At 37.4% G+C, this 17635-nt stretch overlaps 2 protein-coding genes, 2 non-coding genes and 1 pseudogene across 4 annotated transcripts; 2 read left to right on the forward strand and 3 right to left on the reverse strand.

The window, feature by feature from the left end:
* Positions 1–140: 140 nt before the first annotated feature.
* On the reverse strand, positions 141–213 carry trnam-cau (transfer RNA methionine (anticodon CAU)). Its single transcript has one exon. It is a non-coding gene; the product is annotated as a tRNA-Met (tRNA).
* A 676-nt stretch (positions 214–889) lies between these two features.
* Positions 890–2655, forward strand: aqp12 (aquaporin 12). The gene is made up of 3 exons (XM_058400144.1): positions 890–1557; positions 2043–2159; positions 2383–2655. Exons 1-3 carry the CDS (start codon positions 960–962, stop codon positions 2508–2510), a joined length of 843 nt encoding a protein of 280 aa, XP_058256127.1. The 5' UTR covers positions 890–959; the 3' UTR covers positions 2511–2655.
* A 105-nt stretch (positions 2656–2760) lies between these two features.
* On the reverse strand, positions 2761–5832 carry rpp21 (ribonuclease P 21 subunit). Its single transcript, XM_058400145.1, has 5 exons — positions 5598–5832; positions 5419–5519; positions 5195–5277; positions 4337–4471; positions 2761–3234 (listed from the first exon to the last, which is right to left on the reverse strand). The coding sequence occupies exons 1-5, from the start codon at positions 5652–5654 to the stop codon at positions 3143–3145; spliced, it is 468 nt and encodes a 155-aa protein (XP_058256128.1). The 5' UTR covers positions 5655–5832; the 3' UTR covers positions 2761–3142.
* Positions 5833–6280: 448 nt separating this feature from the next.
* Positions 6281–6354, reverse strand: trnai-aau (transfer RNA isoleucine (anticodon AAU)). Its single transcript has one exon. It is a non-coding gene; the product is annotated as a tRNA-Ile (tRNA).
* Positions 6355–12013: 5659 nt separating this feature from the next.
* LOC131360676 (protein kinase C epsilon type-like) lies at positions 12014–17535 on the forward strand (annotated as a pseudogene).
* Positions 17536–17635: the final 100 nt, after the last annotated feature.

A 17635-nucleotide genomic window follows, 5' to 3' on the forward strand; every position in this document is an offset into this window, starting at 1 on the left:
ATGACTATATTGTAGAAACTGTCGTCTGCAGTTGTGAAATTATAGTTCTCTGTTATAGTACAGAGTTTCGTATATTTATTTGTTAAGATGTATTACGCGATTTTTAAAAGCATAAAAAAAAAAAAATAAAAAAAAAATTCTGCCCCGTGTGAGGCTCGAACTCACGACCTTCAGATTATGAGACTGACGCGCTGCCTACTGCGCCAACGAGGCCTGAGCGTTAAGTGCATTGTTGTCATTAACATGCGTTAATGCGTTCAAACTGTCACTCGTCGATGTTTTCAAAAAGACAGGCAGAATATTTTATTTAGGAATTTTGTTTAATATTGATTTCTTCTTGGTATATACGGTAACTGCACCCGTTCAGCCCACAACCTCCGTTTGGCTATATGACTAAACTTTTTAAGCCATATGCTTAAACACTTAAACTTTTGTACATTTATTATGCACAGTTGTGAAGCTTACATTGCTTGCTCTTGTAAATAAAAGTAAGGCTGTTTGGTCTACAGCATGTCAGGCTGACAAAAAGTCAATATGCAGCAGTGTCATGTAGGTCAAAGCACTGATGAAATACTCATGTCTTTTTCACCCTGTTCCGTATAACAGGGACAATGTATTCTTACATTTACGTGCTAAATCACTCACTGTTAAACAGCAAAACTAAATATTGTGATAAAATTGTCAGTTAAAGGTGTTCTTAACTGAAAGAGTTTGTGTTTCTACATTACACCCATGCATTTCTAACTCCAGTATACTGGCAGATTTTCCACATGGCCTTGAATTGGTTAGTTATTGGGGGTTTTGGCTCAAGATATGAAAATGCAAAGGTGTGGAAATCTCTGATAAGAAACCTGCATGTGAGTTTGCCACGTTACCACAGACTGGGAGTAAATACAGGCCTGGGGAACTCATATTTCTTTCCTTCCTCTGTAATTAACCGCTGCTGGACTCTCATTGTAATGTCAGGCCTTAACATAACACTAGGTTATTTCATCAGTGTGGTGGTAGTATGTGGATTTGCCAAAGCTCTGGCGACACAATGGAGGCCACAGTGGAGTTTTCTGTCTGAGTTTATTGCAGCTTTTGCACTTGCAGCATGCCGACTGGAAGTGCAAACCATTTCTGAGATAGGTCAGTGGGCTGGAGGCCTGGGGCAGGATGTTACCCTCACCATGCTTTTCCTTGCATTAACTGTCCATGGAGTCATCATGCAAGGAGTCACCGGAAACCCTTCAGTTACTCTGATGGGGTACTTACAAAAAGAGAAAGGTGCAGTATCATCTTCTCTCACCATAGCAGGTCAGCTCGGAGGTGCCCAGCTTGCCCTGCTCTTTGCTGGATGGTATTGGGCGATGGAGCTCACAGACATGCATATGATCAAAGTCATGATGATGACTCAGTGCACTTCATCACTAAATGTACCCCTAATACAGGGGACCATCACAGAGGTCGTAAGTGCACTGTTTTTCCACCTAGTGGACCTTAGCCTTTGCCACAGGTCACAGCTGCTCCGTATTCCCATCCTGGCTCTGCTGCTCACCTTCCTCTATTACACAGGTTAGTAAAAATGAATTTATATATATAAATTCTGTTTTGTTTATATTAGCACTAGCTGGCTTTTGTTTCATTTCCATTCACTTTCAAAGGCAATTTTTTCATGGTCCAGGCAGAGTATAGATCCAGTCCCGAGATTTCCTTACACTCTGAAGGATCTGGAGCATTTTTCAAGGACATTTGGGATAAAATTGACAAATTAAGATGTGCTTACTTGGTAGACTCTTAGAACAAAGAGACTGTGCTGTATTTTAAGGAAAAATGTGCTTTGCTTGTATTTAACACAGGATGTGCACACTTCAACAACACAAGTTTCTAGCTAAAATGTTTTGTATTAGATTAACATTTGTATATTTTTGGTTGCTATAATCACATTAAAAGTGGTGGAAAAATCTGTCATGCTTTGTCTTGATTTATTTATATCACAGAAACCTTCAATTTCGACAGTGGTTTTTATACTTTTCTAACTTTTGTTCTGTGTTCCCAAGGAAACAATTACACTTCTGCTTATGTGAACCCATCACTTGCTTATGCGCTTACATTCAATTGTCCTGGACACACCTTCTGGGAGTATGCTGTAGTCTACTGGTTTGGGCCCCTTATTGGTAAGATGGAACAAGAAAACACCAATATGCTCAATCTTTTGATTAAATCTCTACTGCTGTGCATGTAACCATTAATTCTGTCTTACTTAATGATAACATTGTGGCCTTTTTTTTAAAAATTTTTTACATATAACATGTCTTCTTTTTGGGACATCATGCTGAGTCATTTAAACCTAGACATATTTTACATCATGTGGTAAATATTTTGATTAATATTTTTTAGGTATGACCCTGGCCTTGCTTCTCTACATGGGTAACATCCCTTTGCTTTTCACCAAGAACCTGCTTTTCTCAAAAAAGACACGCCTTCGGCTTCCAAAAAGAAAAACATCTGAAGAAAAAAATTCATGACACCCTGTGCATTAACTTCCAATTATATATTTCCACTTTAATGCAGAATTCTGACATGCCGAAGATACATCCTAAGTTTAGAATATTTATTTTCAAGAAGGAAAAAACTAAATTTTATATCTTTTGCAAAAATAAAATATGCATGTACCATTTCATTGTATGTTCTTTGCACACAGAATGGAAACATCTTCATAAATGTACATACAAAATTATTTTTGAGCAAAACCACATGGAAAAAAAAGAACTGCAATTTAAATTTAAATGGAACAATTTACATTTTAATGTCTAACTTTACACAATGACATCATGCTTCATACGATGTACATGTACAGGCTAAAGCAAAAGCATAAATCCTAAATGAATAAATTAAGTATTGGTGGCTTGTTTAACAAAGCCTACAGTATACCATGAAGTTAACAGAATTGCAAGATACACAACACACTGCAACTAGTATGAATCACATGAATCTTCCAACTCGAGCATTTGCTGCTGTTTAAAATTTGTATTTAACTAAGCATAAGTTTGTAATGTTTCTGTTCTTGCCGTATTCTTCACCTAACGTAAAAGTCACAGCAGCAAACCTCCAGTGCTGCTGCCTGTAGTCATAGAATAAAGGAGCTCAGAGGTTGAACTTAAGAGGCTGCATCCTTCATCACAGGAGCCTCTGTACTGGGTTTACCAGGGTTATCTTTCTGGGTCAGATCTTTGGATGATTGACTGGCTTCTGTGAACATTCAAAAATAAATGAAAAACTTGGTAAAATAACACATAACAGCACACCCTATATTTCTGTAAGGATATAAAAACGTTATGAAAACCTGATGAATCAGGCTACATAAAAGAGAAGAGACAAAAACCAGTGAGTTAACATTAGACATGTTATGTTGTCTGCATAAACTAGAGGAACAACTTGTTTGATTGCCATTTATTCAGACTTATACTCACTGAGAATTTTTATTTATTAAAAAAAAAAACCTCTATGCAGGGTACGGCCTCACTTTGCTCTCAAAACATATTCATTTTTTTGTGGCATTGATTCCACAAGATATTGGAAATATTCCTGTGAGATTCTAGTCCATGTTGAGATGATTGCAGCACACAATTCCGGCAGATTTTTCAGGTGCACTTTCATGCTGTGAATCTCCTTTTCTACCTTTTTGTTCTACTGGATTCAGATCCAGTGACTGGGGAAGGCCACTGAAGATCACTGATCTCATGGTCATTTCATGAAACCAGTTTGAGACAAATTCTGCTTTGTTACACGGTACATAATAACACTGGAAGTAGTCATTAGAAGATGGTTAAACCATGCCATGAAGGGAGGCACATGTTAGCAACAATACTCAAACAGGCTGCGACACTGCAATACCAAGTGACTAATTGGTATCAACGGACCAAAGGATGCCAAGAAAATATTCCACATATAATTACACCACCTCAGCAGCCTGGACTGTTGACCCAAGGTAAGCTGGACCCATGGATTTAAGCTGTTGTCACCATCTGTGTGCTTCAGCAGAAACTGAGATTCATCAGACCAGCTTACATTTTTCTCAAGTATTCAGCTGTTCAGATTTGGTGAGCCTGTGCCCACCGCAGTCTCAGCTTTCTATTCTTGACTCACAGAAGTGGAAGCCGACATAGTCTTCTGCTGTTGTAGCCCACCTCAACATGATGTGTATTCTGAGATGCTTTTATTTTCTCCACAGTTCTACCAAGTGCTATGCCTTCCTGTCAGCTCAAAATAGCCTGGCCAATAGAACTAATAAAAGAAGATTTAAAACAAAGAATCAAACAAATAAATGGAATACAGGATTGTTATTTGTCACCTGGCTGAAGCTGATTCTCTAACTGAGCCTCTGGTTGGTCCACCCACAACTGATGTTTTGGGTTGTTTGGAAACTTTTTGGTTTGCCCACAGCTGAGACATCGTATTAGTGTTGCACGCTGCTTCTGAGAACCTTCTACAGATGGAATACAGACAAGAAATAACTTGGAAAAACATACATCCAGAAACATATCCAGTGCTGATTTAACACCAGAAGAAGAAGCCTTTATAGAGGTGAGATGGCTTCATTTACACAGCAAGCACATAAGATTTATATGTAAAATGGGTTTACAGTAAGTCCCAGGCTTACGAACATTTGAGTTGGGAACTTTCACAGATACGAACGGTCCTTACATTATGAACATTCATAGATGCAAACAAATAGCGAAAGTAGCTCACGTGTCTGCAGGATGTTGTCACAGTTGTGACACAGTGCGATTGGCAATCAGACAGCAGATAAGAAAGTTAGTCTAAATCCATAACTGCTGTCTAAATATTATACCCTTTAGTGATACCCATAGTAATCCATTACTGCAACTGCAATAACATGATCCTACAAAGAGCACTACAGATCCAGTGGAAAAGATTTTTGAGAATTATTGAGGAGGGCATCCGTCAGGACCAACCGAGATAAAAAGACAAGCAATTTAAGAAACACACATTTACTAGACTTACTTTTGATGACTGAATGTAGTTCATAAACCATTATCATATCATTTTTGCACTCATATGTAAATATCACAAACATTTAAGTATTGACACTGAAATTAGTTCACAACCAATGGAAAGAGTTTTTTAAGGGGGTCTACCACCAATCCCAGAATTAAAATTTTGTTATAAAATGAAGGAGAAAACTTACTTTTCTGTCTAACAGCTGCTGTAACTCCGGGTATCAGTAAAGCGCAACATTTCCTACACATGGTCCTTTTCACCGAGGGATCTCTATATGGACCGGAGTTGCATTATTAAAACAATTACCACTGAAGAACACTTACTATATAGACTTCATCATTCGCTCGTTCATATTTTATACATATTACATCTTGAATCCTGAAAATAGAAGTAGTAGTCCATGATACTCACTGTCTCAGAACCAGGCGCTTGGCTATGGTCTTCTGGGTGAAGCAGTAAAATCGGGCCAGTTCAATGTTCTCCGGGTTTTGGGCCAATACACAATGTGCAGCCTTAAACAAATAATTAGATTTATTTAATTTTCAGAGACACTGTGATGACCAGCGAAAAATCTTTGCTAGATTACTCACCTGATAGAGGAAGTTCAGTCGCTGAAAAGCTTCTTTGTCTTTGATATTGGACGCCATTTTATTTCTCAAACGTTATGTTATACCTAATAGCTGATGTGGTCTTTAAATCTCATCAACAAACACAAACATATATCGCGTCTAAACTTCGCCTGCTACATCTTGAAAAGTAGACATGCTTGTTTATTTAGTCTCCCTCGCTGGTGATGAGTTACAGCAGACATACCGATTACATCGCCCTCTATAGCGAGGGAAGACTCTGGGAACTGCATTCACTGCTGGGAAATGGAGCAAATGTGCAAACTAACGTTGCTTCAGCAGCCAATAAAATATTTACGTTTGAGTCGCCAATTTCCAACAGCACAGGTCCGAAGTTTATAACGGTTGTATTTGGTATTGTGCAGGTAATATGGCTGTTTTTTAAGTTACAAAAATATCATGTAAACATGTAAAGAGCCACGACTAACTGTACTGCGGAATGTGCATTACATTTAAGAAAGTTTAACTTCAACAAGGATTCTGATTGGAGGTGCTGGGAGTCATTTTTGTGATTCATTCCAAAAAGCTAAGCAGTTAGATAACGTTACTGTGAATGACAACGTCGCAGGTTGCTGGAAACCAGTAAGCAAATTACTAGTTTAAAGTTATTATAAACTTATAATATATTATTATACTATAAAAGCGAGTGGCCCGTACGGGGATCGAACCCGCGACCTTGGCGTTATTAGCACCACGCTCTAACCAACTGAGCTAACCGGCCGTGGCTGTTATCCTAAGTTCCGTGTCTCCCTGAATAATTTCATAAATCTAAACTTACTACACAAAGTTATCTTCGTTGATATTGAGTCTTTATATCATGACCACATTTCACAAGATTGACCTTTTCAGTTGCACTACAATGGGTATTTTTTTAAGATGTTAAGTTTCGATTGTAAAATATTTGCATAACTTAAACTAGAAAACCTAAATCCATTGTAGGAAATGTAAACAGTTTGACGTAATAGTTTAAGTAATGTCCCTGAACAATGTCACATTATTATGCGTAGCTATTGATGTATATGCAATATCCCCATTTTTCATTACAAAGGGTACAAGGTAGGTATTACATCAAAACTCTTTTCTGTTCTGGCGCCTAGGTGGTGGAATGAACTTCCCCCAGATGTTTGAACAGCTGGCTGAAGACCTACATCTGCCTGAAATACTTAAACTAGCTCTTATTTTTCCTGTTTGTTTTATGTATTAGAAAAAAAAACCTGAGTTTTAGACTTATTCTTATTCTTAGCCTGTGACCCAGTGAACCAGTGCTGATGTATACACTAACAGAGACTTCTACGCACTTTTCTACGTCGCTCCGGATAAGGGCGTCTGCCACATGCCATATAATAGAAATGTACCGATTCCGGGGTCAGAGATTATAGAGTTATTTTGGCCGCTAACACTTGTGGTGCGCTCTTCCACACCATACTGTAGCTAAAACTTACTGTTAGTAGTTTATCTAAAACTAAGTGATTAACAAAAATGCTCTGATAATCAGAATCAAACGCTAAAGTGGTTCTCATATGTTTTAGATGATGCCTGCAGACGGCGCTGTATATTTATAAAAAATACATTTGATATTGATTAAGATAAACACTGGGTAGTTGGAACACATACGGAATAATTAATTAAAAAAAATCATAATGTAATGTATATCAGGCGGACTGGAAGAGTAAAATTAGTAAAACGTGCGTATGGTAGCCACAGTTCTGAATATTGTTATAGATCAACAAAAATATAGTGGTTTAATGTATAACAGTATACATTACGTATTTCAATGCTGCTTTTTCTGAAAGCACGATTAATTTAGCGGCACATGTATTGGAGCGGCTTTTAGATACTTAGCGGTAATATCTCTGAAAGATAAAAGCGAGCATCCGACACCATAGAACCTTACGATGCAACGCGATCATTTTAAATAATAAATAAATGCGTAACAAAACGAATACACAACAATTCACAGTATTTATAAGAATTAAGTCTTAACGTTTTAATAATCCTTTACATTTTAAAATGTCGTACATGTGTTATGTTACTTAATCGAACCAAGTTAGATTGCTTCAGAATGACCTACTATATGCTCAAAATTAATTTATTATTGTGGAGTTGGTTTTACCATCTAACAATCAGAAATTTTTATTTCATAATAGACTAAACTGTCCCTCTGTCACAATTATATTGATTTATGTACAGTGTCTTGCAAAAGTAGTCATACCCTTTGAGCTTTTCCACATTTTGTCACGTTACAACCACAAACGTAAATGTATTTTATTGGGATTTTATGTGATAGACCAACACAAAGTGGCACAAAATTCTGAAGTGAAGGGAAAATGATAAATGGTTTTCAAAAATCCTTACAAATAAAAATCTGAAAAGTGTGGCGTGCATTTGTATTCAGCTTCCCTTACTCTGATGCCCCTAACTAAAATCCAGTGGATCCAGTTTCTTTCATACGTCACCTAATTAGTAAATAGAGTCTGTGTGTAATCTCAGTATAAATGCAGCTGTTCTGTGAAGCCCTTTAGAGATTTGTTAGAGAACATTACTGAACAAACAGCATCATTAAGCCAAAGGAACACACCAGGCAGATCAGGGATAACGTTTAAAGAAGGATTAGGTTATAAAAAAAAAAATCCCAAGCTTGGAACATGTCACAGAGCACTGTTCAATCCATCATCTAAAAATTTAAAGAGTGTGGCACAATTGTAAACCTCCCAAGACATGACCATATACCTAAACTGACGGGCTGGGCAAGGAGAGTATTAATCAGAGAAGCAGCCAAGAGGCTCATAGTAACTCTGGAGTAGCTGCAGAGATTCACAGCTCAGGTGGGAGAATCTGTCTGTAGGACAACTATAAGTCATGCACTCCACAAATCTGGCCTTTATTGAAGAGTGGTAAGAAGAAAGCCATTGTTGAAAGAAAGCCATAGGAAATCCTGTTTGCAGTTTGCGACAAGCCATGTGGGGGACACAGCAAACATGTGCTCTGGTCAGATGAGACCAAACTTTTTGCCCTAAATGCAAAACACTATGTGTGGCGGAAAACTGACACTGCACATCACCCTGAACACACCATCCCCACCGTGAAATATGGGGGTGGCAGCATCATGCAGTTGGGATGCTTTTTCTCATCAGGGACAGAGAAGCTGGTTAGAGTTATGAACACAGAGTACGCCATTATGAAGTGATCTGAGTTGATTTGATCCATTAACATTTTGAAGTTTTTATTTTGTAATGGATTAAAAACTGCTTACTGGGTGAATTATATTGACAGATATGGTGATTTTGGTAAGCAATTACTTCAAAATTCCACAGTAATATTACTTGACCTTTATTTAGAGTATAATTATGAAGTGATATGATTAACTTAAAATTTGAACTGTTTATGTTATAATGGATTGTTATAATGGACTGCCTTCTGTCTTAATTATCATGACCGATATAGTGACTTTGAAGTGGAATATATCCGTAATTCTACAGTAAAATTAATTTATCTTTTTTTTCTACCTTAAAACAATATTGTGTCTCTTAAATCTTATTTTTTTCCCCATTGTTAAAAAGTAAAGGGTTTAGTCTTTATTCTCTGTGAATTGTTGTCTATACTGTAAATTGTTGTGTGTTCGTTTTGCTACGCATTTATTTTAAATGTTCGTTTTTTATTAAGCTCTGGTGCTGATGCGAATGTGTTCGAGGATGCTCGTTTTCCTTTTTCAGAGCTATTACCGCCAAGCATCTAAAAGCCGGGCCCATAAATATACCTGCGGCTAGTTTAAACTTGTTTTCGAAAAGATCGTCTGTCTTAACCGCTGTATATCTCCAGTCCAGGTGTAGGAGTGAAAATAATTATTGGGAAGAAATTGAAAAATATATAACGAGGAGTGGGATGAAATATTTGGATAAGTAAGAGATGGTGTAAATCGTCATTAAATTACGTTTACTAGTTAGGTAGTCATTTTTCTGCCGTGCTGACTTTAAATTCTCAAATTTTCTAGTTAACCCAAGTCAAGCACCAATCAAAGGAATTAATTTTACCCTAACTGTCTGCATTATATACGTTACACTATGTCTTTTTTTGTCAATCAGTATTAAGCATTCAGAATCAAATGTGTCTGAAATCTGAATGTACGCACATATCAAGCGTATTGGTTTGTCACCATGGATTATTGTTGATTATTGGAGTTGTTCAATCATTTATATATCGGCGTCAGCAGGTGTAATATAAATCACATGAGGACCACTTTGGAGTCTGATTCTGCAAGTGATGCTTTATTACTTTCCATTTCACAGATTATCACACAAGCCGGTAAGATGATGTTTTTCTTCTTTGGTTCAAATTCGTTAAAGTTTAAATTAGATGTATCTGAAAACTATTTCTTGGTAACTTCCGAATAAAAAGTGACTTAAGAAAGAAAAAAGTACATAGTGACCTAGTCACACAGACGGTAGCACAGCGCCACAGAGCATTAGTGGCCAGAAAAATATTGCAGTTTGGAGAGCGGCACAAGCATTGGTGGTTCAGTGGTAGAATTCTCCAGGTTCGGGCAAGGCGTGTATATTGGGCATTCAGTGCCAGCCAATCAAATTGAAGCTTTTCTGCTGCTGTCCCAGGTGCTAAATTCATGTCGCAGCCAATTTAAATTTATTAAAACGTTTGTCAGGAGCGGGGTTCGAATCCCACTCAGTGCAACTGAATGACTTTTTTTAAATGAGTGAAAAATTGCTGCAATTTTTCAAAAAATGCTGCATACGTCTTTGCGAACTATAAGCACAAAGACAGCATGCAGTTCATGAAAGAGTTTATGTAAACACACATTTATGAATAATATATAATGAATTCTGTAAATAGAGACACACAACACCATAGAAATCAGTGTTTATCAATCAATTTATTTATTTGACACTAAAGAGCAATCAAAACAAAAAGCAGTAGTGAAAAAACACACACACCAGATGATGCACATATATACATATTATTGCAAACTTTAAACACTAATTAATTTAATACACATTAAAATAAAGAAAAAATATATATACAAAATATATCTAAAAATAAATACAAATTCTATCTGAAAATATATACAAATACATCTAAAATATTTATACAGAATATATCTGAATAAGTTAAATATTTACTATTTAAGTGAACATATATTTACAACAGAACATTTATTTTTGTTTTCTTTTTTTCTGCCACCCATCTCTGTCTTTCAGTTTCATAAAAGGCAGACTTTATATATATATATATAAGTCTGTGTGTATACTGTATATGTATACATGTACCCTGCTTTAGTTCCATTTTACAAAACGTACACAGGCATCCATCATGGTGAGCTTCAGGTCTCTTGAGCTTTAGCTGTCTTTTCTCCTCCACTCATTTCTTTGTGGGTGCAAGTTCTCTCTGAACGAACTCACTTTCCATAAAATCTTGAAATGGCATCCTGGGGTTTGTTTGTCCTTCAGTACTGTAAGCTTTTAAGACCTTTTTGGAACAGTAGAAGTATGTGACAGGGCCTTGCTGATTAAAAAATAAAGTGGACAGAGGTGCCATAATTCTCATTACAAGACTTTGGCTGTCCACAGGCCAGACACGTCTTTGTCTGTTTCTGCTGTTGCTGCTGTTGTTGTTGTTGTTGCCTCTCCACGGTGCCCTCAACAATTTTCTCAGTGGTGTGGTATGAGCAGGTGCTGGTGGGTGTAAAACTGCAGGGTGCATCGTTACCACTGGCACACTGGTAGTTTCATTTCCCTCTGTCAATGCGTGCCACAAGTGCTGTCAGTCACGCAGTTTTTCTGAACAGCATACCAGTGGATTCTAAAAGTTAAGCATTTTAGTTTTATGGAAAAGGGAAAAAACAAAGGCAGTAGGTGCATGATATTGTTCATCTGTTAAAAGTTTAACTGGTTCTGACTGAAGTCCCAAATGGACACTATAAAATGAAGACAGCAACGGCATCTACAAAAAGCAATAAAAGAGCATCAAGAATGTTACTATACTGTAATTAATAAATGTATAATAGCAATGTCTTTTAAGTTTCTTCTTCTTTAAAAAGTCTGCTTGATTCTAGCTGAGGACTCAAGATCACATCAGGATCACCAGGGTGGTCTGTAGACTGGACAGAGGGTGTGCTTCCTTTCTCAGCTGGACTGAAAGCTTAAATGGTCTTGCTCTTGTGCTTTTCCCAGTCCAGCACAACAGTGTGACATCCAGGTTCAACCTACTGGCGCACACCTGAAGGCCCGGATACTTTGGCCTTTCTAACCCCCCCCGCTGAAACAATATTAAGGTCGGTGATTAGTGATGGATCAAACACTCCCAGAAGCCGAACACCTGCTATTTTCAGATCCACCAGACACTGAAAGTTCTGGTGTGCCACTCCGGTCATGAAACAGTTCAGAGGAAACAAGTGTGCCAGTGACCCACTGAGCCTGGTGAAAGTGGTAGCCCTTCTGCTAAGACTTTCCTCTTATTGGAATCCAAACATCAACTTTAGCACCCTTTCCCTGGACATGATTAAGCTGAATTGTTCCACCATGTCTGTACAGGATCTCATCAGCCACCTCAGGATCACTAATACAGCCTCACAGGATGTGAACTGGCTGAATGTGCCATGTCTTCAGCATAGAGGGTTTGTACAGGGGAACACTGTTTGGATTCTTGAGGCTGGGGAAATCAGTGACATCACTTATGAAATTGGCATTTAAACAGTAAAAATCCTGGATTTTTTTTTCACATTTAATAGTTTAGATAAGAACTAATGTTAACAGATTTAAGAAAAAAATGTTCATCCCGAACATAACATAATAATAAAAATAGTGAATTTGCCCACAGTGTATTATTGTCCTATTGAAAATTTGTAAATCATATTTCCAAAATTTATATATCAAATTAAGGTTTGTAACAAAAAATCATTCGATTTGCTGAAATACATTAAAAGTTATTAAGAGTGAAAAATGAAAACATCCCCAACAGTACCCAACAGGGTTAAGCAAAACACAGCATGCTACCTCCAGTTCTAGTCAGTGGAGAGAAGTGTTATTACTTCAAAAAGAAAATATTTATGGAATGGTAATCCAGAATTTGCACTATGCTGGAGACAATGTAACAACTTAATGGCTGATTATTTTTATATATTTTGGAACTGTCCAGCAATTCAATCTTACTGGTTAATGGTGGTCACTGAAATAGAATCAATACTGGGTTTTGAGATTGATCATAGCTTTGGTACTATATATTTAGGAAACATACCGACTGAGCCCTGCGATGGACTGGCGACCTGTCCAGGGTGTACCCCTGCCTTTCGCCCTATGTGCGCTGGGATAGGCTCCAGCAGACCCCCGTGACCCTAGGAATCCTAGGAATAAGCGGGTATAGACAATGCATGAATGAATGAATACCGACTGATTGCTTGGCAAAAATTATAAAATACTTTCAGAAATATGCAAGGAGCAGCAGTTTTTTACTTTTTCCTTTGAATCCACACTAAGAGGCTCCTCTTAGAAGTGTTACTTCTAAATGTCTAATTACTACTTTCTTGATTTCGGAAATGACTGACTTGGAAAAAGCATTTCTACATTCTGCCATCACTGCAGTCTTCTCTGACCTTCCAGAGGTGACAAAAAATATTTTAGAAAAGACCTTGCAATCCCTTGGTGTGGAGAACTATGATGATTTTAAGTTTATTGATGAAGCCGATATTCTACCAGCATTGAGGCCAGTTCAAGCAAGAAACGACCTTGCTGGAAGCTGAAATGTAAGACATGTTATTGCTGTAAAGAATACAACCAGTGCCTAAAATAGCTGACCTAAACAATCGGAAATATAGAAACATTCACGTTGTGTTCTTGTTAGTTCTTTGTGCGTGTGTGTGTGTTTTTTGTAGGGCAAACTCCTGAAACTAGTAGCTCATCTGTTGGTGCCTCGCCAGAACCTCCCTGTATCCTTGCAGTCTCTTTCACCCAGAAGTTTAAAGAGTTTAAAGCCCTGATATAGATTGGGTGAGTATCATTCGTTGGAGAGAGGAGAGCAACCAAGTCCACGAATGATGGACCAAGTCTGAGATGATGCGAAAAAGTTCTTGCAGAAGTAGAATTTGCCAAAAAATGGTGGCAAATTATTCAAAATCTCTGCCAGACATAATAAAGGGAGACGTGATCGGGCAGGGGTATCACTCTTTAGTTAAGCAATTCCAATGTAGGATGGAAAATGTAAAGTGGTCAAAAGCATCGCACTGATGATTCTGGCACTGACAAAGTCCCTCCAGAACAGAAAGCAGCAATCCAGGACAGTTATGGGTGTATTAACTGGGATTTAAAATTCCTGCCTTTTGGAAAGACCCCAGAGATCCAAGAGGACAAGAGATGCAATTCTAGAGGTCAAACATCTAATGAAGCTGAGTTTTTTCACAAAATGTAAACAAGTTAACCTGGGGAAAAATATAATAAATGGTCTCTTGAAAGAGTGGCCATTTTGGTTCAATGAACTTGAATGTTATGGCAGTCCACTTCAAGGAACTTACTGGAATTGAACTTATAGAAACTTTCACTTGGAATGTGGGTCTAAAGGGGAAATGATTCTTGAACTACTGAAATACTGTTGGTGTTAACAAGAATAAAAAGTTTTTACAGGCTGTAACAAAGTGGTCTGAGAGATGGTCAAAGGCTCTGAAGTGGTCAAAGAGATTTTGCTGCTTTTGGTGTCTTACTTCAGTGGGAAGGAAGACACAATGTTCTGTTATGTGGACAGGTGGACCAAGTTCATTTGACTCACGCCATTGTTGTGTGTGGCAAGTTATTTTTTTCTTTCCTGGTTCTTTCATGTTCTCTTGTATATCTGTTTTCTTCCCTTTCTTTCTCTCTTTTTCTGTCTATTAGGACACATTAATCTTTTTATTTTACACTTTAAATATTTCATTAATAATAGCATGAATTAAAACACTGAATGTAAAGTTGGTGCTGCTGTTAACCAAGCTATGGTATTAATACACTGTTTTGCCTAATGCCTGTTTTGTTTATTTCCCAAGAGAGCTGGGTCCTGCTGCACAGCTGTACAATAAACTGTAACCGTTTTACTCTTGCCTGTGCCTATCAGTGTGCTATTGTCTCCAAACTTTCACAACATGGGTTCATAATTGAATGAGGGAGTGAAAATGTGTCATATTCTTGAAAACTCTGGAACAAACTATCAGCCTAAGCAATGCAGAACTCTAATATTAAGGATTTTCTTTTTTTCAGAAGTGGGTTTGGAAGGATAAAGATGCCCAATGACTGGGTTATATTTTTGTTGTTGTTTTGTGTCGTTTCTCCATCCTGAGTATTTCAACTCCTGAGAATGAGTAACGACTCAGTGGCAGATGTTTTTTTCTACATCACTCTCAAACTCTAATTGTATTCCAGAGAGCATTCAAAACACTACTCAATAGCTGTATATAGTAAAAGTAAAATTAGATATAAAATGAGAAAGTGCTATATAAATAAAGATTATGATAATGATGATGGTTGTTATTGTAACTGTATTACACCTTGGGTTGTACTTTATATAAAACAATAACAAATAAATGAACTCAATTAATTACTTTAAAGACATTTGAAAGTTTCCTGAAGAAAATGATTGCTGGCATCATTCCGAACAGATTCTAATTACATTATGATTTCTTTATTCTCTAGTTTTATGTATAGAGTGTGAAGTTGTGCATTGTGTGCATTTAGTGTTACATTTGCGTTTATCTGCATTAAGATTACAAGAAAATTGTGCTGCAATGGGAAACTCATTGTGCTTGTTGGTGAGGACGTTAAGTATGGATCATAGATACTGAGTTACAAATAATACGATTGGAAGGCTTTGGAGAAATATCTGCTTTTTGTTTTGTTTTGTTTTGTTTTGGTCTCACTGAGAAACTTGGATAAAGAGAGGACAATAATTCTCTGCAGTATGTTTGAAATTTTGTAATATATATCATAACTTTTTATGTGTATAAAACTGAACATTGTTGTATTTGTGAGCAGAAAAAGAAGAGCAAAGGGAAGCCAGAGGGAGATGAGAAAGTCAAGACCAATGATACAGAAAGGTAAGTAAGTAAGTAAGTAAATAAATAAATAAATGAGACTGTAAATGTTAAATATAGAAGTTAAATGTATTGTTTAGGTGCTAATTGCCCCACACTATCAGAGTTTTGCCTACTTTGGAAAGCACAGCAGTGGCACGGTTGTTATGGTCGTCATTTGTACACAAAATGATGCTTTGGAAGTAGGCTGCAGATTGTAGTATTTTTTACTGAAACTCATTACGGTTATGTTACTCAAATAACTTTATAAATGTATCAGAATGGCCTCAAATGTTATTCAAAAAAAGTCAGACAATAAGCCGGGGCAAGTGAAAGCATAGTTGGATGAATAATAATTTTCCCACTCGGTCAATTAAAAAAACTAAGGGAAATGCGCACTTGATTTTGGAGCAGCTAAAACCCAAAGAAATCATAATGATTTATTCATGTAATTACTGTGCAAAACCATGCCCTCTGAAATGATTATAATTAGCTGTGTCATATTAATGTACAAAATGAAGCATTTACCACCATAACATATTTCAGGGGGTTTAAACTAAGAAATACATTCCACATCACATCTCAGCTACACCTTTTATCCTAACTGAAAACCCCATGCCTCAAATGGCGAATAATTAGTATGTGGTCTGTCCAAGCAAGTACAATTATGGGCATTTGTTCCTAATTGTGGAATTGCTGGACAGTATCAGTATCAAAACTCCACCACTAGTATAATCTCTGACAGAATAGAAAAAGAAACATGTTAGAAATACTGTTCTAATATATAGAAAGTGATAAATCTGTTGTTTGTTTCTCCATTGCAGTAAAGAGAGACAGAAAACAAGTGGCAAAGGTGCAGAAAGTCCGAAACATTCAGCGGATCAGCTGGGGTTGGGCACACATGACAGAGACATAAAACCACCGTCTCTTAATCACATCGAGGAATTACAGACAGTAGAACCAAGTCCATACCTGAGTGAGGATGGTTTAAAGGAGAGATGTGTAGAGGTGCAGCTTAAAAATAAGAGCCTAGAGGATTTCGATTTCCTCAAAGTGCTTGGAAGGGGTTCATATAGCAAGGTTGTATTGGCTGAACTCAGAGGCACTGATAAAATGTTTGCAGTTAAGATGCTGGAAAAAAAAAACAGGATTAAGAATTACAAAAAAACTCATCGGGGTCTGCTGCTGTTTCCAGACTAATGACTGCTTGTACTTTGCTATGGAGTACATGAATGGAGATGATCTTGAATACCACATTGCACAATTGTTTCGATTTACCAAATCGCACTCCCGCTTTTATGCAGCTGAGATAGCCTCTGCTGTCATGTTCCTCCACGTTACGGCATCATTCATAGAGAACTCAAACCCAGCAACATCCTCTTAGATGCCAATGGCCATCGCAGGTTGCTGACTTTGCCATAAGCAAAGAGGACATTCTAGATGGCAAGACCACCCACACAATCTGTGGTACACCTCTGTACATGGCACCTGAGATACTGTTGAAACATAAATACGGTGCATCGGTGGACGGGTGGTGTCTAGGTGTCAATGTATGAGATGATGGTGTGCTACTGTCCGTTTGTTGCTAAAAAATAAGGCGAGGCTGTTCAAGTCCATCCTTCGGGATAGTCCATCTTATCCATTTTGGCTGAGCAGAGAGGCAAAAACAATTCATTTCTGAAACAAGAAGTCATTTCTGATAAGTATCCTGAGAATCAGCTTGGCTGTGTGGAAGCCATCAAAATTCATCCATTCTTTGAAAAAAGTGACTGGGAGATTTTGGAAAAGAGGAAGATTATGCCCCCTTTTAAACCAGAGATTACAGCCAAGAGGGATGCCAGTAACTTTAAAGGTCAGGCTTGATCCCACTGATGATTCAAAAATTAGGTCATTTTATCAGAGGTTCTTTGATGACTTTTCCTACTGTAACCCCAATATTGATTATTAAGCTTAACTTTACAGT

Source organism: Hemibagrus wyckioides, linkage group LG10 (genome assembly GCF_019097595.1).
Source record: "Hemibagrus wyckioides isolate EC202008001 linkage group LG10, SWU_Hwy_1.0, whole genome shotgun sequence".
NCBI lineage: Eukaryota > Metazoa > Chordata > Actinopteri > Siluriformes > Bagridae > Hemibagrus > Hemibagrus wyckioides.